At 39.4% G+C, this 24,523-nt stretch overlaps 1 protein-coding gene and 1 long non-coding RNA gene across 5 annotated transcripts; one reads left to right on the top strand and one right to left on the bottom strand.

Annotated features, from left to right (window-relative positions):
* Positions 1-113: 113 nt before the first annotated feature.
* On the top strand, positions 114-24,523 carry LOC663652 (protein kinase C-binding protein NELL1). 4 transcript variants are annotated; one of them, XM_015979492.2, is made up of 13 exons: positions 114-765; positions 12,831-12,986; positions 14,636-15,063; positions 19,122-19,277; positions 19,354-19,482; positions 19,614-19,707; positions 19,768-19,959; positions 20,060-20,179; positions 20,269-20,529; positions 20,613-20,849; positions 20,898-21,487; positions 21,941-21,961; positions 22,910-24,523. In XM_015979492.2, exons 1-13 carry the CDS (start codon positions 714-716, stop codon positions 23,162-23,164), a joined length of 2,691 nt encoding a protein of 896 aa, XP_015834978.1. In that variant the 5' UTR covers positions 114-713; the 3' UTR covers positions 23,165-24,523. The 4 variants fall into 4 exon arrangements, with proteins under 4 accessions (XP_015834978.1, XP_015834977.1, XP_015834979.1 ...); XM_015979491.2 differs by having other exon boundaries at positions 21,941-21,990; XM_015979493.2 differs by lacking the exon at positions 20,060-20,179 and having other exon boundaries at positions 21,941-21,990.
* Positions 4,313-9,412, bottom strand: LOC135267188 (uncharacterized). Its single transcript, XR_010335549.1, has 3 exons — positions 8,894-9,412; positions 7,052-7,642; positions 4,313-5,525 (listed from the first exon to the last, which is right to left on the bottom strand). It is a non-coding gene; the product is annotated as an uncharacterized LOC135267188 (long non-coding RNA).

Raw genomic sequence — 24,523 nt, 5'->3', positions numbered from 1 at the left:
TTTTTACACCAAGTAACAAAACAACTAATAAGAAGAATACTAAAACGTGATTGTGAATCCGTTTGTCAATCTTGAATTTTTTGACACCAGTGTCAAAAGTTGAGTGTGCGCCAATTTCCTTTTCACAAATGCAATATTTGCATTTCAAAGTTACTGTTTCAACAAAATCCACGTTAAATAAATATTACAGTTTGTACAAACCCGGAATATTGCATCTAGTTCGAACTTTCTACAATTAGCTAGCAAACAATTAGTAGATTTGACAGTCACGTTTGTGATTTTTGAGTGGTCGTCTTTATAAGCCGGCCACCGGTATAGCGAAACAGTCGTCAGCAAATGAGTCGGTGTTGCGGTGAGTGAAGTCCGGTCTCGCCCCGATTGGCTCCGGTGTCCAGGTGTCGTCCGGCGAAGCCGCCCCCGGTACTTCCGTGGTACGTACGTGTCTTGGTTGTATCCGCAGTATCGGACGTCTCGACGCGGGCGCCGGCGCGGACAGCCGTCCAAATCCTTCGGCAGCGAACTGAGCTCAGTCTCTGACGGTCTTTCGGTGAGAAGTAGCGTCGCGCGATATCCTGCTGCCTAGTGCTGACCATGTGTATTATTGCTGGCCGCTGCCCTCGCTCGTGATCAACCCTTCGAGTGCTGTGACGGCTCCCGTCATGGGCCGGCTTCCCAAGGGCTGACAATTCTGTGAGGGGCCGCGGAGAGAGGCCATGGCCTGCTGCTTGGTCGCGGCTTGGACCACCCTGCTGTGGCTTGCCTCAGGTAAATTTTCGCACTTTAAAAATAATTCACTCGCTAACAACACACGCTCAACCCAGGTGCCCAGGTATAAATAAAGCGAGATTTATTACCGCACCATTGCCAAAAAGCGCCGAAATATACGCGAAACGAGGATTTCCGCACACCAACTTTTACCCAAATTTAACAAACAACCTCTAGACACAACAATTTTCCGTTTCTCAGAGCGACCGCGGCGCACAGTTTCTTTGACGAGCTTACGCGTAAATCACGAATGGCTAAACATTTTTTATTATTCAAGGTCACGAAGACTTACCACAATGAGGAATCATTTGTATTGAAATTAGATTCAAGGCACTTTTATTTTCCTATTGAATGTTTATTCATTCTCTTGCCAAACAGCAGAATTTCGCTTTCTTTTGCGTTTCACCACAAAGTCTGACTAATCTTCCGGAAGCTGCCCCTATTTTTACACTTTTTTGAGGATCAAAAGTCTGGTTTTATTCATACTTTCGGAGGGATTTTTGACCCAAGTATGGTTTCATTGACCATTCTTTTTCATCTTCTTGTTGACTACAACCACAGAAAATGAGCTTTTTATTTATGTCTCCATTTAAAAAATTAAATATCATGTAACAGGAACGGAAACAATTAAAAATCTAATCGACATGTTTAAAGATTTTAAAATACAAATTTAATCCTAGACTTTTAATCTCTGGAATAAAAATGATAATTACCTAAAAAATAAAATATTCATTCACATTGGCGCATGTCTTCTAATTCATCCTAATTTGTAGTTGCTACTGTCTTCATTACCTACATTACCAAATAAAACAATTCTTTTAACAAATCAATTTCTATTTCTGGCTTTCGATCTAATCTTAGTCGTAAACACAACTGAATATTAAATGACTGTATTTTATTTAGAAATTGCCCCTATTTCAGGTAAAACTTGTAATAATCAAAATAGTTGTGTGAACCTTCTACGAATAATCATGGTTTTTGTGTATTCTCAGCTGAGAGGATTGTGTAAAATACGTTGAGGGAGGAAAAAATTTAGCCAGTTCAAACTGCTGAGGCGTGACAAGAACTTCAACCTGCACCACTTGCACCACCTGGCCATTTCCCCATATTCCACTATAATTTATTCATCCTGGCCTCATAAAATTCAGTGCTTTTCCATTGCGTAAATAAAACTATTGTTTTTACATATTTTCTGACTCATAGTTTCCATTTAGTCGATTTCTTAATACAGTTTTATTCAAATTTGCATTTTTAGTCAGAAGAAGTTCGAGCTTTCAAGTTGATTGTGATTACTGTTAACTTGCTTTCAGACCTCGTCACTTAATATTTTTTGGAAAAAATCCATTAGTCTAGTTCCATTAAGTAAATATGAACGAAAGATGAAAATTGAAGTTGTCGATGCGATCGAAATAAAATTTATTTTGAGCGATTTTATTCGCGCATGAAATCAAAAATCGCTTTGCAAGCCCGCAACTTTCGTCATTATTTAAAAATAATGTCCCGACATTTGGTTGTCCGATTAATAGACAATTTGTTGCAATAATTTTATTTTTAGACGATGACCGGATCCATCTGAAAAATTAATAAACAAACCGCTACTGAAACGATCGTTGCATCCAGACTTCGAGGTTTTAACAATCAATAAATTTGTTACGCAAACATTTCTATTGCTTTTAAATTAATTGAAACAGCGCTCGATGCATGCCAAGCACCTCATATAACGTTATGACCGCTCATCGTCGTGTCGTAAACCGAATTTTACTATCATGTCGAGGAAATTAGTGGATTTTTAAAATTGTTACATTTACCCAACTTTCGCAACGCTTGGAATTGTTTCATTCATAACTCAAACGGCGAGGTCAGCGATTTTTTTGCAAGGCAGTTTTTCCGACTTCTTGTTAGATTTCGAAGCGAAAATCACTTACATATTAAAAATTTATTCGCTGATTGGCGTTCTAAGTTTGCTGAATTCAGTGTCAGCAATTTTAATTAGTTCATTACGTTTTAGTCAATGAAAATTTCACTTGAAGGGCAACCGAACTAGTCTCTCGAGGGCTCAGACTAACCCCGGACTTCCGCTTTAATCGGAAATAGTGGTTAATTTTCATCAAAGCTCATCTATAATTTTTCGAAAATAATCGATACCGAATTTCCTGTTTGTATAAATAATTATTTGACCCTAAAACGCTTTATTAAAATTGCCACCTTTATACTAAGTTAAAATCGTTCCGGAAGCGTCGTTTGATGGCAAAAAGCGGTCATCACGTCCCTAATGACCTCTCGTTATTGGCTTTTTATGTAAAATGTTGGGGAATTAAGTTCGGCTCAATTGTGCCTCTATAAAAAATGTATCTAGAGGTCGCGTGTTTAGGACTTTGTGGCAGATATCGAGCCATGCATAGTCGATAAAGGGTCACTAGGAAGAAGGAAAAGAAAAAGTGGCGTGACCTGTATAATTCATCCAAGTCGGCAGAATCTGATATTAGCCGAGGAATGCTTGCAGTTTTCCATCTAAGCTCGGTTTTATCCGTATCGATTATGCCGGAATTAATTAATATGTTAGACATTGTTCAGCGCTTAGTTGGAGGAAATGTTTGTTTTTTGAGAGATTTATGAGATAAATATTTAAAGTTTCTCACTATCGAAGAGAACTGTTTATCGCGGTGTTGACGGGCCGCCACTTCAAATATTTGCAATTCCGCTCAAAAATACCACAGGTACCAATTAAATAAACAATTACTTACATTTAAACGAAAATTATATCATCGGACGGTCAAGAGCGTGATTATGCGTGAATATGAGAGGAATTTCGCCTACTCTGAGCAATTCTCACGGCTATAATGGCTCGGTAATTAAATGCGAGAGACAAATTTATTAATCCCATCCAGAATTTCATTTCAAGTTTGCGAACGGTTTGTTTGGAAACTTATTAAGTTATAAGAGAATCAGGGAACGCTTTAAATTTCATTACTTCGCAATTAAATTGTTCACTCTCTTGAATAATTGAATTTTAAATTGCGCTAATTGTTTCTTCAAAGCAATTTGCATATCATTTACGAAAAAACAGAGTCCCGAATGGAAATTTCACTTCAATCTTGAGAGCACCGCAAGTGCTATTTTGTCTCAAACGATTCGCTGTTAAAATATAAAATTTACAGTAAAACAGCGTTTTCATTACTTTCCGTTATCATTTCCCGACTTCCTGTTTGCACGCCAACTTTCTTTCCGAGGTGCATTTTTCAAGTTCTTTATCTTTATTACCTTTTTCGTTTTAAATCCCCACTTTGTAGTGATTATCGGTTGCGAACACTATGCTTTTGCTTGACTGAAAACAGCTTGTTTTCGGCGAATAAATAAAAATGGGTTTTGAAACCGAAGCTCTCGTTTATCCAAACAAAAGTCCAAACTTTCCAAATTGCAGCTTTATCGTCCTGCTGCATGCTTGAGCCAAAATTCCGCCAGTCTTGAGATTTTCCTGGCATGCACCCTCGCCAAAGGATGCGGGCTTGGTCGGTATCGTCTGGTAACCGAACACCAAAGCCCTCGAATCGGTATCAGACAGTACGGTGTGTATCCACGTTTATACCACTTGTTTCTAGTCACTGTCTATTAATAACCTCCTTACACGAAAACAACGGTGTCACCTCTAACAAGGAAAAACCTCCCTTGGAATCAATACGCGGAAAAAATTTTTTTTACAAGATCGATCGCCTGCGAGGCAGTCCACCAACACACCTGAAAGAGCTTTAAAATATCGATAAGACAGGAAATTGGATTAGGGCTGGACTATAATAATGCACGAGAATGTATACTCGTGGCTGAAAATAAAATTCGACTTAATTACTCTCTTAATAGGGTGGATTCCGAGAACTGGAGTTATATTTAGGTGGTTTCTATTAACATAATGTTACATAAAAGGACGTGAAGTTGCGTGACGATTTTTCAATCAATAATGATCGACGGTTCGTGTTCTTGGACGATTGTAATATTCAACATTTATTCAAGTGTGAAGAAGCTTTCAGGTGCCAGAAAGCTTTCGTCTACTTTTTTGCATATAAGTTTGAAACTTGAAACATCCACTTGTTACCCAGATTTTACGATTATCGAGCTTTTGAATGCGTAAAAGTCGTACAAGGAGTGACGGTTAGGACAAGGAAATAAAACAGTAAGTGTTATTTTATGATAAGGCATTAAATTTGTTGACTATTAAGACTACCATCGGAGTTCTAGCATTGATGGATGATCCTGTTTTTGGGCAAAATAGTGGTTTAATAAAGTCGTGTTTTATGTGACATAATATGCAAAATTTGATCGAGCGTCTCGTGTCCTTGCCGATTTTTTCGGCTTTGGCAGATTTCCCTCTAAATTTCCCCACGATATATTGAACTCTTGGACAGGCCCCAAACAGTTGTTTATTATTCAAGCGCTTTACTTGGTAAATTCGTCTCGTCAGAAGCATTCGCTGGGGCATTAAGTGCCGGAAAATGCAAAATAATAATGTAAAAGTGCGCCCTTGATCGTCGAGAAATCACGACTGCACAATTTCCCCGAACCGTCTTTTCATGCAATGCACCATATTCTAATTCGCCTGATTGTTCTTCAGTCTCTTCCACAATGCGACTAATTGTGAAGTTGATACGTAGAAACTCCCTCATTAGTCCTATGGTTGTCGAATTAGCGTCGCCTTGACTGCGCTCAGCGTGAAGAACAATTTTCTGTCGTCGAACGATATTTTACTACATTTTGTCGTCAACAGTACGCTACAAATTACCCAATTACTGATGGTAGCTATGCGTTTCGGATTGGATTGGTCAAGAATTGCTCGCAGTGTGCGAAACACAGGGTGTTTCGAAGATGAACTCGCCCTTATTTGCTCCCTTGATGTGTTTGCTGGTCATTGTTTACTCGTCTCACATATTTAAGACAGTTATTGGTAGGGGGGAATTTTCATTTCGTCATAAATCAGTGGTAAGTAATTGTGGGGTGGTTCCCCTAAATTTGCAGGTATTCACAGCGTTGCGAAATTAAATCTCCGCTCGTTATCGAGTCGAGTCTAGACGTCCCTTTAATAATTTCTGTGTTACTGCAACTGCAAGACATTTTGTCAAGTTCTATTTCCGACCGGCTGCAAATAAAAAATTGATGGCTGCTTAAATAAGCCGCAATGTCGTGCTAAGATGTCGTTGCGGCTCGTTTTTAACCACACGGAATCGTATAAATGCGATCGTTCAAAGCTCTCGACATACGTAATGTCGGATTATTCTTTTAAATGGTCTACATACGCCGCCGGAAGCTGTTCTTTTGAATTAGGTGAGAGAAAAATAGAAATGTTTCGGGGACGTTCTTCCTTCCGATAAATCAACCCGTTGATTAAAATCTTGCAGTTCCATATCGAGGCAAAGTTTCGATCCTGATCATAAAAGAGTGCGTGTTGAGTTTCCGTCGAAATTACGTGAGGCCTATTGATTACGTTCTTTTAATGGTTTAATGTTATTTGTTTTTAATTCGTGTTAAACTCAAATTGCCTGATTAGAACAGTCAGTCTGTGATAAATGTGCTGCCCATAAAATATTGAGGAGCAAATGTTTGCCGAGTTACTTTACCTCTCGGGATCAATAAGTCATTAAAAGTTGATCATTTCACGACTTGCCACTTCTGGAGGAATATTTCTAATTTATTGCTTTGCAAAAATTGAGCCAAAAACAGCTGAGTACTAAAAGCTGACATTTCAGGCACGCACAGTCATATTATGCGATTTTCCACTTTATTACTCTCGCCATTACTTATTTTATCGTGGCATTAAACTTGATGTAAGAAAATTATTAATGAGTGTAATTACTACTTATTCAAGAGTTTGCATGTTTTTTGAGTAGTCGGGGAGAAAAAATGCACTGAGAGAAAGCCTAATTAGGGAAAGGACGATTTTAATGTTCCAATTCTGTAATGAATAGGGCAATTTGGGGATTTTACAAATGTTTGCGGTTTGGTACGCCACGCGTACTCCAATCAGTAAATTAGTTCGAGTATAGTACGTTGATTAGCGCTTATTAAAATTGCGCAATTGCCCCCATGCAGTTATTTATGCTAGGGCTGTTTACAAACATGAGTGAACTTAAACTTCTGAGATTGCTAATGCCACGGAAACAGCGGGAAGCTGCCAACAAGCTCCTTATTAATTAAATAAGGCAGCTATTAATCATCTAATTGAATCAGCAATGGTGTACAAGCATGAATATCGAACGCTAATACGAAATCAATAAGTCTTAAACATCAAACAAGCCCTTACCTTTCATAAAACACGTTACTCCCGCACCCTCCATAAATCCGAAACGCAATTGCCCCATATGCACTCTATCAACTAGTAAATCATTCCGATTTTATCGCGGAGAAAAATAATTCCGTGAGGGTTGATGTATTCGCCGTCGTTTCCAGACGTAACACGTATCTGGAAACCTATTCTAAAAGTGTCCGGAATTGTTTTAATTCCTCCGGTTTCATGGGGTGTAACGCATTCTTCCCACCGTTGGGGTGTGAGAGTGAAACTCGGCTTAATTTGTTCGCTAATAAGAAGTGCGATGAGATGTGAAATGAGTTTGGACAAGGGCCATTTGTGCGACAGCTGTGACAACTGGGTCTTGACGGTGTCGTGTGCCAGCTTCTCGGGAATTAATTATACCAAATATCTGACATGGCAGACTTGAGCTTCTGTTGACAGGACCATGGTGCATTTTGGTGACGCGGCTTCTATTACACGGACAGGACATGCAGGGGAAGTGCTCGGTCTTGCGTGTGGTAATTTCGAGATGGGGCCGCAACTTCCCCTCCGAACTGCTTCGAACGACCCCTTCATTTCTTGAGAATTTTGGAGATTGTCGAACTGCAACGAAAAATTGAAATAAGTTTCAAATGGTCAATTTGTTGGCCAGTGTTTGAAACTATTGCAGCGAAGCAGTTGTATAATTAAAGTGGAGCGATGGATAATGGGCGTTTAGGTGTCTATTGGAGGCATTCACGGTTTAAATAAGCGTAAACAATTCAATTATCATCCCCCAGATTGACACAAATCAATTCGAAGAACCTGATTGACGTTGTAAAGCCGCTCCATTCCATAAACAATAAATAATATGCAAGAAACGGTGGCTTTTATCCACCTGACATCTTGACAAACTATCCCGTGTAAATATTTGTAAACAAAGTCGATGTCTTTAAAGCCTGTTGCGGCACGTGAAATGGATGTGCAAAATAAGAAAAGCGCCTTTCCCTCGGAACTGCGTTGAAAAGTCGGTGGTCCGATTTTATGTTTTTGATTCTGAGAATTGCTCTATTTAAAACCATGTCCTTGAGTGTGTAGTGTTAGTTTGGCAAATATAATAGAGGTGGACCGTCCGTCATAAATCGTCTGGCACCCGTGATTAAAACTCCCGGTCTAAATATATAAAAGTGCAGTTATTATAGGAAACACCCACCTAGCGGCCCCCTTGATGACCGGATATTCGAAATACGACTTGGCTGTTGTCGCACACTGTGCCAGACTCCTCTAGACTCGCACAAATCGCCCGCCAAGTTATAAAAGTGGGCCTGTTTTTACTTTCCACCGCTTTTTGATGACTGAGATGAATAAACGCAAAACTGGATGCCTTTCGGCAAAATGATTGATTATCCTTCGCGTTGGTCCTTGTCCTCTTTGCGTAATTGTATTTATTTTTACGGTCCTTTTTCCACGAAGTCGCTCGAAGCCAAATTAAATTAGCTAATCTACCCCTCTGAAAATAATTAACACCATGCAATCATTCTAATCTGATCTGCGAATGGCGTGAAATGAAAATGTCTCGAGTTTGGTGGAAATCACTTGGGCCATTATTCATAAATTAATTCGCTCTAATCTGTGCGGTGACGGCTGGGTCGGGAAGCCCGGAAAAACAACTTTTTGCCTTGAGAAGTGGGTCAACCCTGTAATATTTCTCTTGGGCTCGGTTACGGTGCGATTTCCGAGCGATGATACCGAAGTAAAAAGAACTAAAACGCCCCAAATCTCGTCTTTTGGGGGTTGAGGAGCGTCCGTAATTAGCGTAATGTCTTTAACGATACCACAGAATTGTATAAAGCGAGCTACAGTCTAGTAGCTTACTTGATATTGATTTCCGCATCTTAGGCCATCCCTAGGGGTTCCTCCTTTGTATAGCCCAACATTGATTGCACGCTTTGTGCTATTAATGCTTGACAATTAGCCCCTTATTTCTTCCGCCCTGAAAAGTCCTGATGTGGGGTCGAAACAGGTGACGTAATGTAGCAAGTGGGTAACTTAGTAACTGTTTTTTTAATGTTGTTGGGTTTTAATCGATTACACCACCCAAACAACAATTATCAAAAAAACGTTACCAGTATTGAACCGGTTGAAACACTTCTGCAAGTAACTTTTCCGGCAATTAAGTAGCGCTGATGTATGCATAATAAAAACGGCCACAAACTTCAAACTAACATTAATTAAAACGTGGAAACGGCTCCGAAGTGTTGGCAAACAATACTGATGGCGGTTGTAATAAGTCTTGAATAATTAAAAAACTCTTCCGAAACATTTGCTGGTGAAAAGCACATCAACCGCGAATTATGTGACGAAGGGTTGAAGTATTATAGTAAACAAATGAAGGGTCTGACATTCACTCCCTTCGCCAAACAACCCCAGACAGGAAACTTAAAATAGCAATTTGTATTGCGTGTTCCTGAAAGGGGATTTTTGACTTTTGACAAGTATTTCCGAATTTTATTGCCTTGTCACTGTTTCTCCTCCTTGATCTAAGAATGATCGAATTATGATTATGCCTTTTGTCATGGTATCAAATGACATATCACGAATTAGAACTGCTATAAATCCCAAATGGATTTTATTGCGAACCAGAAAGTTTTTTGACCTCGAGTAATAAAAAAGTCAGATATTCTATCACAATCAAGAAATATGTGACGACGGAAACGCTTGCTAGGTTTTCCGAAAGAAATAGGTGCGTGGTGCAATGAAGGACCCTCTCCCTCAGCAACTCATCTCTTAAATATAATGGAAGAGATTATTTTATTTGTCAAGGGAAAGATTTAGAGCTGTTATTTGTGAATTTTTATATCGCACCCTCAGCCCCAACCCTTAAAATCTTAAATATTTGAACTAGAGTATGCATTAGGAATGCAATAACACGAATGCAGAATTACAAAGATTAATGTCTTTATTCGAAAATAGTTATTAATAATACAATTGCGAAAACACAAGCTTAGAGTTCGAGGGATGTCGTTACGCAGCGAGCGTATGCGAGTTGCATACCTAAACACCTGAGAAGTGTTTGTTGGAACATTTTAATTTAAAACACGTTGCTATGGGAAGAGTGTTTTAAAATGGTGAAAACATATTGCGATCGAAAACGTGTTAAAAAATAGTGGTATTAAAAATAGTGGTAAAAAAAAGGATGGTATTCTTTTAAATACATGTTATAGAAAGAACATTGCTGCGACATTATTAAAAACGTTTTGGCCTGTGGTAGAAGTTGGTCTGGAATAAGTTGGTCGTTAGTTGCGGGTCGAAAATAGTGGCAAAATACGTTCATTAATCTTCCTTTCCACAGGCTAATAATTTGAGTTGTTTCATTGATAAATGTGTTCACACATCGTCTGCCAAATATCAGTATATTAGTCTGATCACGCGACAATATGTGTCAGCGGTTTGTCTTTACGAAATTGAATATTTTTCGGTTCGTGTCTGAGGAAAGCAATTTTTCGAAATTGAAAAAGGATCCGGTTTGCGTCGGGGTCATTTCAGTTTAATTCGCCATGTAGCAAAATTTATGTTAATTGGGTCTGAGAGTCTCCTAATTGGACATCCCACGATGCTAATTAACTCCTCCCTTTAAATCAAAGAAGCCGATTACACATGTAACGTGTTATGTCAGTCCTGTAATAACTCACACCACTAAAATTACTCCTCCAAGTCTGCACATCGTATGTGTGAAAACTGGAAACATATGGTCTGCGAGATGAAAAAATAAGCCCGCCACCTCATCGGAGGTGCGTTTGGCGCACCTCCAAACGTCTGTATAAATATTGCAGATAAATGGTTAATAATCCACTTGGCATAGACTAAACTTGTCGTGGCACACACACTTTATTAGTCTGGTGCAGCGGCTGTCACTGCCCTCGTCAAATAATAGCGAGAATCGGATTTTTTTCGGCGAAATTCGAATTTGATGATTGTGATGTAATCCGGCGCCTCCTCCACATGTAACTGTGACAATGTCCGCTAGTCTCGACGGCGTCACGACGCGAAATTTATAGCGGCGCTTCTGCCAGCCTTTCGGGCGCCTTTCTAGACGCCGTCTCCGTCTAGCACAAATCCAGACCATTGCCCTCCTTCTCCAGATACTCTTCTGATGTAACTGCTCCACATTATCCCATTACTTTCACTCCTTCCACTTTTTGCAACACCGGGAGCCGGTGAATTTTAACAGAGACTATTTCCCGGCGGGGTTTGCTTTCTCGTTTTGGGAAATGTGTTACCCACATTGCAAAATTTAAACCGAAGGATGCGAGGGACCTGTTGGACTTCTAATCTTTGATGCCAAAAAGGGAACTTCACTGGAGTCTTCTTCTTCTAATTAAACCATGCACTTTGTTCCTTGCCGGGATTATAAAAGTTTTCCACGTTTCCTGAGGAGTTCTACATTCGCTGCTATTTGTATCAAATCATCCTTTTTATCTCTTGTAATATTCTAAAAGCCGTTCCCGGACTTTACGTTATGCAATAAACCGTGCAGTATCGCACCCTCGCATGCAAGCACGTCTTTTCCCATTCATGAACACGCTCTTGCATCCGAATTAATCAAATTTTCCACAAGATCGATAGTGACATTAAAGAGGGATTAACCAACGAGGCCGATTACGTGGTCGAGTTGAAGAACCTCGACCTCCCTAGCGATCCAAGAGGGATTCGCGTGCTTATCACTGATAAAACACACACTTTCATTATTTCAGGCTAGACGCAAGCATAGACTTTTATTTTTAAACTATCACGTAATTTCGACGACGGCACGAGTGTCACAAAGGGAATATTAAACACATATTTGATAGAGCAAATAGTGATTAGATAAGAGAAAAGCTCCACGAGCTTTGAATTACTTATTGGGAAAGTATGCGGACTACAGCATTCTTTGAGAAGGATTTCTAAATAAAATTCTAATGGTTAGCGACCCCTGAATATTCAAGGTGAACAAATGTGAGTAAAAAAATAAAAAATTGTCCACCCCAGAAGGTGTTTAATGGAATTTAGACACGAATATTCGTGGGAAAACGTATCTACTAGTCTGAATAAGCCTTGGAAAGAGCAATTTTTGCTAGTTTTGATTTTTTCAAACCCTGTCTGTGGTTAGGCCGTCACGCCAGATGAATCCTCAATTGAAGTTCTGTCTTGGCCACAAGTCGGAGCTTTCAGCTGACGAGTTTAAAAAATCTGTTGTAAACTTTGACCCTATTGTCCGATTGGAATGTTTCCAGCACTCTTCGTCAACCGCATTAAAACTCAAACTCTAAAAGAAGCAATAAGCGAGTTATTGTGACCGAGTTGAGAATATATCAGTGTCAGATATCACGAGCGCGAAATTGCTTTTGTCATTTCGATCCAATCCATATAATCCAGACGGACATTTAATAACGGAAAGCACGTACAAAACAACAAATTGAAAATGTCCAGTATGTGTATAAACGACCCGACTCATATTTACCCCGTTTGGTCAATAATTTAGCACGGAGAGGGGTCGACGGCTTCCGTAAAGCACATAAAAGCGACATAATTCTATTCGCTACGTACTCTACATAATCACTAACCCCTCGGAGTGCACCTGCTTGGCACCGTGTGAAAAAACGAAAGCTGCTTCCTAAAGGGAAGTCACCATTTTTGACCACAAGAAGCTGTAATTTTTAACATTTGGGACAAAAGTAAAGTAGAACACATGGTGGGTGGCTAGCAGGAGTCGGATTTTATTGCCCCCCTGTTGCTGTTTTATTGCAGTAACTGTTCATTTCTTCTGTTTTAGCTACCGGCTTGGACCCTACGGGTCTGCTGTCATCTGCCACGTCTCCAGATCAATCAATCGACCTCCTGGGTGCCTTGGGTTCACACAACAGTAGTTGGGCAGGCGTTACACTGGCGCAAGGACCTCAACAAATCCGGCCGGCTTACTACTTACAAGGTACATGATTGATTGACACGTTACAACATCGAACTAAATTGAATTAATCAAGGTTTCTGTTTTGTGCGGAGGTTATTTATAATTAAAAGCTTGCGGGAACTTTGATCTGAAACCAATTCAAGTATGTAATCGAATCAAATCAGGTTAACGCTCTTTAACCCTTGCTCGGGATCAGGGCGGAGTATTTATCGAGCTCAAAGGCCTTCAAATGCAATTGCTAAAGTTAGGGCTGCTAATGTTGCGGAAAATCGACGTAATAATTGATCTATCAACTTGTCTTTTCCAATCGGAAACAAGCGAAACTACTCGAATTGGGTCCAGAAATATTCGTTTACTTCTCGAAAGTACTTCTATTTTATTAAGAACTGGAAGATTCTAAGAACTCGAAAACTTGATTAAGTTTTTCCTGGCCCATTTTATTAGTTTCCACGGATGAAAGATTAGGTAATACTGAAATAAAATTCTGTTGTCTTTACAACAATGTTTGCTGATTCCAATGTTTAAGGCTTAATTGCAGGTTTGTGCACGCAGTTTAAGTCAATAGTAGATAAATTTTAACAGAGCACCACATAAGAATCAATAACTTGTCAGAGTAACTATTTTTACATTCATATGGAACGCAATCGATATTACAGTTGGTAATAAGTGTTCAAAAAAGTTTCGCCGCAGTCGTAAACTTCTTGGATCTATTTCAAATTTTTCCCCGAACCGACAATAAAATTTTATGCAAAACTTTATTGTTTTACGACTTTATTACAGCATTTCTGGAAAAATCAAAGCAATTAGAGCGGACTAGTTAAATTATGCGCTCGCTAATCTTCGTCTGGGTAAAAGAATCCGTCTTGAAACCAATACCAAATATCTGCTTACAAAAGCGGGTTGAAACCGAATTTCGGTCGCGGTTGGAATCGAGGGGGTTGTGTGCAAGTAGTCTTCGTTCCGCCCCGTTACCATTGCATGCGTTACCAGCTGAGCCGAATGAGGCAAGGTTAATATTGATCAGACTTCTCGGAACCCCATAAATTTGTGTTTGTATAGCTCGCCGGCTTATCCTCAGGAATAGAGGCCACGGGATTCTTTCTTTATCTCCCATTTCTCTGTCAGAATCCTGCACTTCGGCCGTTTTTATTACGCCCGGAATTTCACACCTTATTAAACTAGATTTTGATGATAATTTTTGCCGTGGCGGAACAGCGATGTAGATCTTTCTTCAATAGTTGCAAAGCGAAAATCAGTAAAATCTCTCAACAACGGACACCGTTATGGAGAGGTGTCCGCTAATGGGAGGTGGAAATTTTTATATACGTTTTGTTACGTTCCTACAAAAATAAATGTCCGTTATTCGGAGATGTCCCTTAAGGGAGATTTTGCTGTAATTTATCTTTATTAAACCAACTTCCACTTTTAAGAATATTGGACTTAAATATTAACAACGAAAAGTTCCCTATTATAGTTTGGGCTTTAGACGCTTTACGAAAGCTCGATTTTGGGCAGCTTATTTGCATTCTAATTTTAATTTTAAGACAGTTGGGAGAATGTAGGCTTTTTCGAAATTGGACTTTTCTCAGGAAAGATTTGAATAGGTTTTTTCTTTTAGTTCTAGTTGGGTTTTGTGTAAAATGTGAGTTTTAGATGTTGTGTTGTTGCAGGAGACTACCGGGACCTGAAGCTGCCGGCGGCCGCTTTCCAGCAGGTGTCGGACCTGCTGCGTCGCAGTCCCGAGTTCACGATTTCGGCGTGGCTGCGGCAAGAAGTGGGCAACACGGGTAGCATAGTGAGTTTCGCACACGGCTTAAACAGATACTTAGAACTGCAATCGAGCGGCCGGAAAAACGAAATCCGGCTGCACTATACCTCGCGGGTGGACTCTAAAGTGTACGTGGAAACGTTCCATTACAGACTCGCGGACAATCTGTGGCATCATGTGGCTGTGTCGGTGAGTGGTTCGCAAGCGGAACTGCTAGTGGATTGCCATCCGCTCTATAAAAGACTCTTGAGGCCCGGTGCTCCGGACCGGAACTTCACCGAACCTCAACAGCTCTGGCTAGGCCAGAGGAACAAGCATTACCACTTTAAGGTAAGTCCTGTTAGTGAAGAGATAACATCGAAATCGAATCGGAGTGTGCATGTTTCATTCACATAAAGCCGTTTCATGCACCAGCTGCATCTATTTTGCGCTGACGTGACCCTTGGAGGGCCTAAACGGTGATGGAAATACTACAGTTGGGAAAAAATTGCCTATGTAAATTTCGAGGCAAGAAGCGATACGTTGCATGTCAAAAATTAACGTGTTAACACGAGATTTTGGCAGGGGATTATTTTGGTGTGGCTCTAGTGCTTGTTTCCGCTCGAGACAACTTTTTTAATTCCCTTTGGTTTATGATTAATTCGGGGAGGGAACCAAAATTGCAACTTTATCAATGCTGTTTATCAGCTCATTATTTTATATTGCTTGTAGATTTTATCTATCGTAGACTCAAGTTGGTTTTTCAAAAATTTCGAATGGTAGGTATATCTAGATTTTTATTGGATTAGCAAAACTGATCAATAAAAGTTTAAAAACATCAGTATTAAAGCTACATCTAAAAATATAAACTACTCTTAGGTATACTAAACTACTATAGCAATTATACCACGTGTAACTGATATGACAGTTGTAAAATCCACCTCTAATGATAATAGGCATTACACACTCGCTGGGAGGCCTCTATAAAAATAATAAAAAAACTTGTATTATTTGAAATAAAAAGCAATGCATTTTATTGTGTTTTTGGATTATTCAAACTTTTTTAAGACAGCTTTCATTAGGATTCCACATTTTCTAAAAGTTATGAGGTGCTATCTAAGATTTTTAAGTAAGAATGGGTTCTGACTAGCGGATGAAACTTCCTAAAATGTAACTAATGTTGGTTTTGAACTCTTCCTTTACAATCCAAATCGAGGCATATCAATATTTTTTGTTTAATTGCTTAAATTAAATTGGCTTAAATTAAAGACTCCTTTTTTACTTACAATTGTCAGATAAACGCCGAATAAGTTATTCGTGGTATAATTACTGTAGTAGTTACAATTGAAATATATAGTAATTATACAACAGTAAATTTTCCAAAATTTACCCTCTGGATAAAGCTTTCTGACGATTGTAAAATGCAGCCCTTAGACTAAAAATTTCAAAACTTAAACCACGCCTAACTGAAAAACGAATGGACTTTTTTTCTTCCATTATTAAATAAGCTTTTTCCACATATTAAAAATGAAGAAACATGGGGTATTATTTAAAATTTTAAAGTAATGATGGCTTGTAACTAGGAGATGAAATCTAAGGGCTCCTACACATGCTGCGGTATACTTGAACAGGCGAGATCATCGCAGGCAAATCGAAGCATGTGTATGTAAAACAAACCCGCGCGTAAAGCTCAGTTTTCTTCGAGCAAAATGGGTTTTCTCTGAGTATAAATAAAGATATGGGCGCTAGAAATTAATCTAAAGAATTTTTATTAAAAATTTTGAGTTGCATAAAGAATGTGGAAAGTACATACAAAGAATTCAGCAATAAAAATAAGAAATACTAAATCTAGGAAATCGAAATTAATAAATAGAGAGTGGTTGAAACCTACTCTAAAAGTCATTATGTAAAAAATAAATAATATTTTGAAGCTCTTTTCAAAAAGCACCATCAAGTGTCATTGTCTCAAAAAACGGAGCTCATAAATGGCTTATAAACTGGAGCGTGTGTAGGCAATTACTTTGTTCCGGCATGTCCGCACAGTTTTGGCCTGTACAGCGTGTGTATTTAAAACATAATTAATATTGGTTTTGAACTTCCTCCTCGCGATCTCAATCGTCCTGTTTTTTTGGAAAGTACCTATGTATATTTACTGAATATCAAAAGTTCTTGAGGCTTTGAAATGAAAGTAGATACTGTAGGTGAGTATAGGCTCTAGGTACATGGAGACTTACCTTGTAGCTTTATAAGGTCTGACAAATATGAACTCCTTAGGCATCAATTTTATGTCATGAAATTGGCAAATTCGCTTTTTGAAAATTTAATTTTTGAAGTCTTTTCACTTACAACGCAACCTAAGTACCAAGCATTATCAAAATATGTCTATTATGAGAGAATTCCTAATATGAGAGACTGGCCTTTTTTCCAAGTTAAATCTTTTTTCAAAAACGGGACCACTGTTCTACATTGCCAATAGTTCATTATGAAACCCTCCTATATCAATAGCGGGAACATAGTGCTGGAAATGTGCTACCTGGTCGCCAAAATTTTTGCAGCTTTCGTTGTACAAGTATATAGGAAGATGAAAAATAGCAGCAAGATAGTGTTTATTGTTATTAACAGGAGCTAACATTATGTAGTATTTATTTATCATGCGTTTGTTCGCTACATTACATACGACTTTCGATAAATCCAAAACTTAAAAAAATGAGACACTTGTCCTTTTTTGTGAATATAAAACCTAAAAGGCTTTTTGAACTTGTTTTCAGAGTAATTTTTTATTTTGATAGAAATCTTTAATTTGCTTTACGAAAAACTGTTATTTGGTTTTAGAAAGTTTGTTGTTTATTTTTTATTTTATGTTATTAAATAAAAAAATGTCTCAGTAAAGTGGTTGGTTATTTTCGACTTGATTCTCTAATTTGAGTAGTCTCTGTAGTACTGAGTAGTACTGAGAATGCATACTGAGAACCCTTTTTTTAAACACACAAATTTCACATCCGACAAAATAAAACTGTTAAACGAAAATAAATATCCCAGTTATTAATGCATTTTCCTGATGAAAGTAGATATATGCTCTTTTCAGAAAACGTTCATTCCCAATGAAAATTATTCAAATGAAAAAAAAATATATGAATTTTTTTACTATACTATACTAAATATAACACTTCTTTTTTGATAAAAAGACTTTAGACGTATTTTTTGATATTAATTAACATTGCTTCATTTTGCTGCTTTTATTATAATCATCATCTGAATGTCTGAATCATTTTCTACTGAATTATTCGACGTTTCGGTTCCTTGTTTCATTGAAATTCTGACGACTTTTAAACTTTTTTCTTGTTTTAAGTTTATACCCAATTTATTAGCATTATTGTAAGCATCATTTTTGGCTTTCTCTAAAAGCTTTTTGACATTTTGATATGGCTGGTTTCGTCTTTTAAGTAGAATATACACTTATTGCCGCGTATTATCATTGTAAAGTATTTTAATAGTAGGTAATGTAATATCGGTTATTTTTAATTATTGTGTGGATTTGCACTGTGTTTTATTGTATTGTATTATTTGTATTACATTGTAGAGTATTGTAATGTTTTACATAATGAAGTTGTCAAGTATTCTGAGAAGAGGATGACCTCTCGGATTACGACTACTAGTAAGTAGTACACAAATAAAGTGTATTATTAAAGAACTGGTAAAATGCGTAGAATTCACGTGAACACATCGTTTTGCTCTAGAACTTGTAGTTTTTTAGTATTTTTTATTGAAAATGCCTTTGTTAATAAGATTCCTTTGATTATTTTAACTTGAAGAAAATGTCGGTTAACGGGGTTTTGGAAATGGTTCAGTGGTCCCACTGGAATGAATATCCCATCACATAATAATCGCACAAATAGGTTTGAATTAATTTTTTATCAAGTATCTGGCGCAACTTTTCTAAAAACCATTATTACTGTAAAAAACCGTAGAAATTTCACCGATTAGATTCACGCCATCTGATAAATTTCCCTTAATGGACATGTAACCTTATACCGAATTCAATGAAGTTGTTTTATTTATTTTTTCTGGAAAAAAGGTAACGAGTGACCTATCCACATTATGCCGAGGTCGTACAAAGTACATTGACTGGAAATGCAAAAATCCACCTTCCGTGACTTGGATATGTATTGATTTCTTTTTTGTCATAGTCTTCCTCCACTTTGTGATGTCGTTTTGAGGTCGGAAGTGATTTAAATGGTCGCATTAAAAAGTTTGCAATTTCCATTAGGAAAGCAAGAAGGGATAACAGATTTTCTTCTTGGTGTTGTCCTTCTTTTTGATGTATCTTCTTTCGTTTTCTTTCTTCTATCTTCTTTCTTCTTCGTCATCGAAGTTTTATCCTTTGGACTATGTGCATTTGTCTGTTTCAGGGAGCCATGCAGGACGTTCGTCTGATAGGAGGTCCCCACGGTTACCTGTCGCTGTGCCCCAGCCTGGACTCGACGTGTCCCACGTGTGGCCAGTTCTCGTTGCTGCAGAACACCGTGCAGGAGCTGACAAGGCATCTTCAGGAACTTTCCGAAAGGGTATATGGACTACCATGTAACGTCACTTATGCGTTCTGTACACTGTTTTGATTATATATAATTCTGTGTTTTGCAGTTGGTAGCAGCAGAGGGACGTATCAGTAAAGTGGAGGAATGTGACTGTCAGAAATCGTGCCACGTCAACGGGACGGTGCATGCGGACGGCGCCACGTGGCAACGGGGCTGTGATTTATGTGCTTGCGTGGTTAGTAGTACTTTTATTAACCGATCCAGTTCGAACCGATTAACCGCGATCGATAATGACAGTCAATTCCTTGATCCTTATCGTCTTTCTTGCTGTTACCGCTCGATTTTCACTTTCTTTTTGATCCACAGCACGGAGAAGTACAATGTAGGCCCGTCGAGTGCCCGGAGCTGCCCTGCAAACATCCAGTCAACATCAGCGGAGAGTGTTGCCAAAGTTGTCTTAGTAAGTCCAAGTCAAGAAAAATCGCTCTTCCAATGCCTTCATTTCTTGTTTCTTCTACAGGACATTGTCTATTTTATGGTGCTTTTTACGACCATGGAGAGCTAGTGACCATCAAGAAGTGTGTGGAGTGTGAGTGTCAAGACGGCAGCATGCAGTGCACCAGAATAGATCCAGAGACGATGTGTCCCAAGCTCACCTGTCCTCCAGACGAACAATTCAGCGTCGCAGATAACTGTTGCAAGTTTTGTCCAGGTACTGCTTTATTCCTTTCAAATAACCGAATGTTCCATCAATAATCTCATTTGCTTCACTAACAAAGCTAACCTCGGTGCGTGTATTTCATTCTTAACAGGTGTTGACTATTGTGCAAAAGGGCATGTTTGCCATGCTAACGCAACCTGCCTCAACTTACAAACTACTTACGCTTGTCAGTGCGACCAAGGCTTTCAAGGGGATGGACGATTGTGCACTGGTATGAACCTCATTGTAAATAAATTTATTCAACTAACTAACGCAACTCCACCGGCGATTTCGTCATTTGATGGTCATTTCTCGATTTAGATATCAACGAGTGCCAGCAAGAGGGCGGCCTCGAAGGCCACCACTGCCACCAAAACACGCGCTGCGTCAACACCCCCGGATCTTACACCTGTGAGTGCCTCGCCGGTTACCGAAGAGTGGACAAATTTAATTGCGCGGAATTGGATGAGTGCAGCTCGGGCGAACACAACTGCGACGTCAACGCCGATTGCATCAACACCCAAGGCAGTTATCACTGCGTTTGCAAGGAGGGGTACACAGGAGACGGCTACAACTGCCAGCGTAAGCTGCTATTTCTACTTTTAATTTTTTTATTTAAGTGGGTGAGTTGGTAAAGTAGGACTACTAAGGCGTTTTCATTGCAGCTGTTTGTAACCAAAGTTGCCTCAACGGTGGAATCTGCAGGAGTCCGGGCAAATGCGCGTGTCCTAACGGCTACACCGGCTCCAGCTGCGAGCGAGACTTGGACGAATGCGCCACCAACGCCCATCGATGCACCGAAGCTTCGGTTTGCGTGAACATGATCGGTTGGTACTATTGTAAATGTAAAGAGGGGTACCAGAGCCCCGTCTCAGACAATAATTTAGGAACTTTATGCCAAGGTACGAAATAGTACTTTGACCGCCGGTTTGTTGATCGAATTTTCACAGATATCGACGAATGTGTGGACGAATTGCACACTTGTCACCCGACTGCTCAATGCGTGAATGTCAACGGAGGCTTCCGATGCGAGTGTCCTCCCGGGAAGGAAGACTGCCGCCTAAGCTGCATGTTCGAAGGCACTGAACTAGCCCACGGCTTGTCCCTATCTCCGCAGAAAGACCCTTGCCAGACGTGCACTTGCAACTACGGAGTGATCACCTGCGACAAGCCGCACTGCAACTGCTCGCTTCCTGGCAGTAGCCAAAACCCCTGTTGTCCCCAATGCGACAAAAAACACGCCTGCAAGCACCAGGAGCTCACCGATGTGGTCCTCATGCACGGAGAGCAATGGTCGTACCAATGCCAGACTTGCGAGTGTCTCTACGGCGAAGTTGACTGCTGGGAGATGAAATGTCCGCCGTTGTTATGTGACAATCCCGTGCAAGCCATCGGGGACTGCTGTCCCCACTGTGACGATTTGTGTCCTTTGGGGAACGCGTCCACGTGGGGGCAGCCGTGCACTTTTGCGGGAAGAATGTACGAATCGGGGGCGCAATTTGCCGACCCCAACGATCCCTGCGTCTCCTGTAACTGCAAGGTGAGTAGAATGGGAGCCAAGGGATATGTTTAAACTAATGATTGTCGTGGTCTGAGTGTTTCGTACGTCGAGCAGGTACTGTGATTTTCCATAATTGCTTGGAGCATTTTCAGCGCAATAGTTGCGCAGATAGAGTGCCTTACATGTGTACCCTTAGCCTCATACATTGTAACATTCATGTCATCTCATTACTTAACATTCGTGCGGAGTGGGCTCCAAGGTGCGCGAAAGTGAACGCCTCGGCAGCGCCTCGTAACCGGCTACATCTTCGAGTTCAGACGAATTGATTGACAAATTCTTAGAGAGGTGCTGCCTATTTGTTGGTTTGTGTCGTGTCACTTTCGCGTTTCGGGCTGTGTTGTAACTCAGAGCATGGCTAGCCGCTGCATAGAGCCCAGGCTGGCTTGTCCATAGCTAGGCTATACTAACAATTAACACTACGTTCCCTTCCAGGTGCCGTTCTGCGCGGAACTGGTGAGCAATGTCGCGTGTTGTGTGCATCGGTAATCACGTCACTCTAACTACACTCAAACTATACACACCTCTAGTAGTGCCTGTTTTTTGCCTGTCTTGTAGTTTCCAGAGATTTTACCGAGCACTCTATAGATGTGTATCGCTCTTACATGCATGCTTTTACTCTTAACTTCCCTCTAAATAGTGAAACTGAGTTTGGTGAATGATGAATGTGCATGGTCTTAGTGAAAATGCAACAGCAATAGATTTCCGGCCGATGCTGGACATCACTACTTTCAAGGCTCGGGTTCCTCCCAAAATACTAAATAACTCTTGTAAATCACTCATGTTTAAGATTTTTTGTGTTAAAAAATAAATCTATAAATTTATAGATGTCTCAAGTCTGTTGGTCCGAAAAAAATATATTTTTTTTGTAAAAACAAATTATTAGCCTAATCGATACAGAATTAGTTGCGCTTTAATTTCATGTTTTGATATTGTTCAGAGTTTTTAAGGTATGGCTGTGAGACACTTAAAATCAATTTTGATTTTAACTAACTGGTGTACCAGTGAAAACAATACACAAAGATCGGCTTGTTATTAAATTTTATATCATAGTGTCTTCCATGGTAATAAAGAGCAAAATGAGCTAAAACAAGCTAGAAATGAAGAAAAATGATTAGGTATTATGTTTGAAACTTTTTAATTTCAACCACCCCAGTAAAAGTTGGTTTATAGACCTGCTGCAATCTTTATAGATATTTGAAATGTAAATTGGGGAGCCCGACGTTTGCAGAGCGTGGTGTTGAGCGGGGCCCCACCAAGTCTATTGTGGGACTCATAGACGAGCACAGTCACGATTTTCCGACTAGCACTGAGCCCTGAGCGAATTCCTTCACAATTTGCGTTCGCAGGTTGTGGGCGGATTCAGGCCTGTGCTGAGGTGTTAACGTTGTGGTGTTTTCGCAGGACGGAGTGCTTTGCTGCAGTTATAATTACCATTGCGGTAACGATACGCACGCAGTGGGCTTTGACGGAGTGGTGGCCTCCACGGGCGGTGCGAAGGGACACTCTGGTGGTGGCACCGGCGAGGCGTCGGCAGTCAGTGACTTTACTAAACAATATAGTGCAGCTCTTCGAGTGGCTAATAGTAGTGCTGGGGTCGTCTACGTCAGTGACTCGATGGGGGGTAACAAGACTGAACAATCGCCGCCAGGGGGCTGAGGGCCCCCGCTCGAGGACCGGTCTAACATTCCTGGACACTTGCGAGCCACTTGTGCAATAGCCTACGGCCACTCTGAGTGTTCTGTCTGCCGAGCTAGGCTGCTTGCTAGGCCTCATCCCAAGTGTCTTCCTAGTACCGTAGCCAGGTTTCAGCCTAGGCTTCGCCAGCTTTACATTTGTTATGATGATGTTACACTAAACACATTCAAAACGGATGCTGGACTACTAGAATGTGGCAACTCCAAACCCGTTCAAGTATTCACATTCGGCGCCTAACTGATGTTATATATCAAAAGATGTATATTTATCAAAGTTTAATATCAAAAAACTATATTATACTATAGTACAATCACAATCGTTTTAAGCGCAAGTTGTAGCATAATTATTATAAAATTGTTCGAATTTTATGGCTTTTGCTTTGAGGTGCGTTTTAAACACAGGTGTCAGCATTTTAGTAGTCCGTTCAGTAATGTCTGTTTCTGTTTCTTGAGCGTAATTACCAAAACTCTAGTCAAATGAACGATGGGCTTGCTAGAAATGTACTACGCAAGCTTTACATATTAACAACTAAATTAAGTAATGGAAGCATATCTAGCTACTTAAATTTATTGCAATATTAAAATTGTGATATTGTTAAATGAGACTAATAATTAATGTAACTTTTCCATTAAATGTAAATTAGTTCCTGCGACATGTGCGCTGTGTAGCGCTCCAACCAAATTTGGGGTGTCACTTTTGAGCAAATATTAAATATTAAAGAAAAAACATGTACTTAGCACAAAGTAAATATTACGATAAGATAGGCTAATCAAACACCATCAAATTTTTAATAGTGTAAAATTAATTATACCGCTGAACAACGAACTGTTTAGCTGTTTCTTGATTTGTAACAATATTCACTAGATAAGTAACTTGTAAATTATTTAATGCTCATTATTTACGTATATAGCGCAGTACCTATTTTGTCGATATTTTTTTTACCAAAGATGTCACTGTTGTACATAAAATATGATTGCAGAAGTAATGTACTTTTAGAAAAGTGAAAAATAGTTGAGACTTTAATTGAGCTAAAGTTTTTCAAGTCAAGCACATACTCTTTGTCACACGTCAGTATTTTTTATTTACGTCAGTTACTCTCATTATTATCATTGGCTTCAAAGTTACATTCTTAAGCAAACATGCTGTAATTTTCATTTAATTTGTTACAAAGTTACTAAAACATAACTACCGACTATTATGTATATTTCGAGATTTATATTTATTTACAAACATGTTATTATTGTACAGACGTCGCCATAATCCTTCTGTTCTAAAGAATGTGTGCCAATCATTATTACAAATAAATTAAACAAATAAACA

The sequence above is a fragment of the Tribolium castaneum genome, chromosome 9 (assembly GCF_031307605.1).
Source record: "Tribolium castaneum strain GA2 chromosome 9, icTriCast1.1, whole genome shotgun sequence".
Classification (NCBI taxonomy): Eukaryota; Metazoa; Arthropoda; class Insecta; order Coleoptera; family Tenebrionidae; genus Tribolium; species Tribolium castaneum.
Note: the sequence above shows the minus strand (reverse complement) of the source record. Positions and strands in the feature narration are given on the sequence as shown.

Coding starts and splice junctions, on each gene's coding strand:
- LOC663652 (XM_015979491.2), top strand. CDS start 714: ATGGCCTGCTGCTTGGTCGCGGCTTGGACCACCCTGCTGTGGCTTGCC. Junction 12,987..14,635: donor GCCGGCTTACTACTTACAAG/GTACATGATTGA, acceptor GTGTTGTTGCAG/GAGACTACCGGGACCTGAAG. Junction 21,991..22,909: donor GTCGCGTGTTGTGTGCATCG/GTAATCACGTCA, acceptor GTGTTTTCGCAG/GACGGAGTGCTTTGCTGCAG.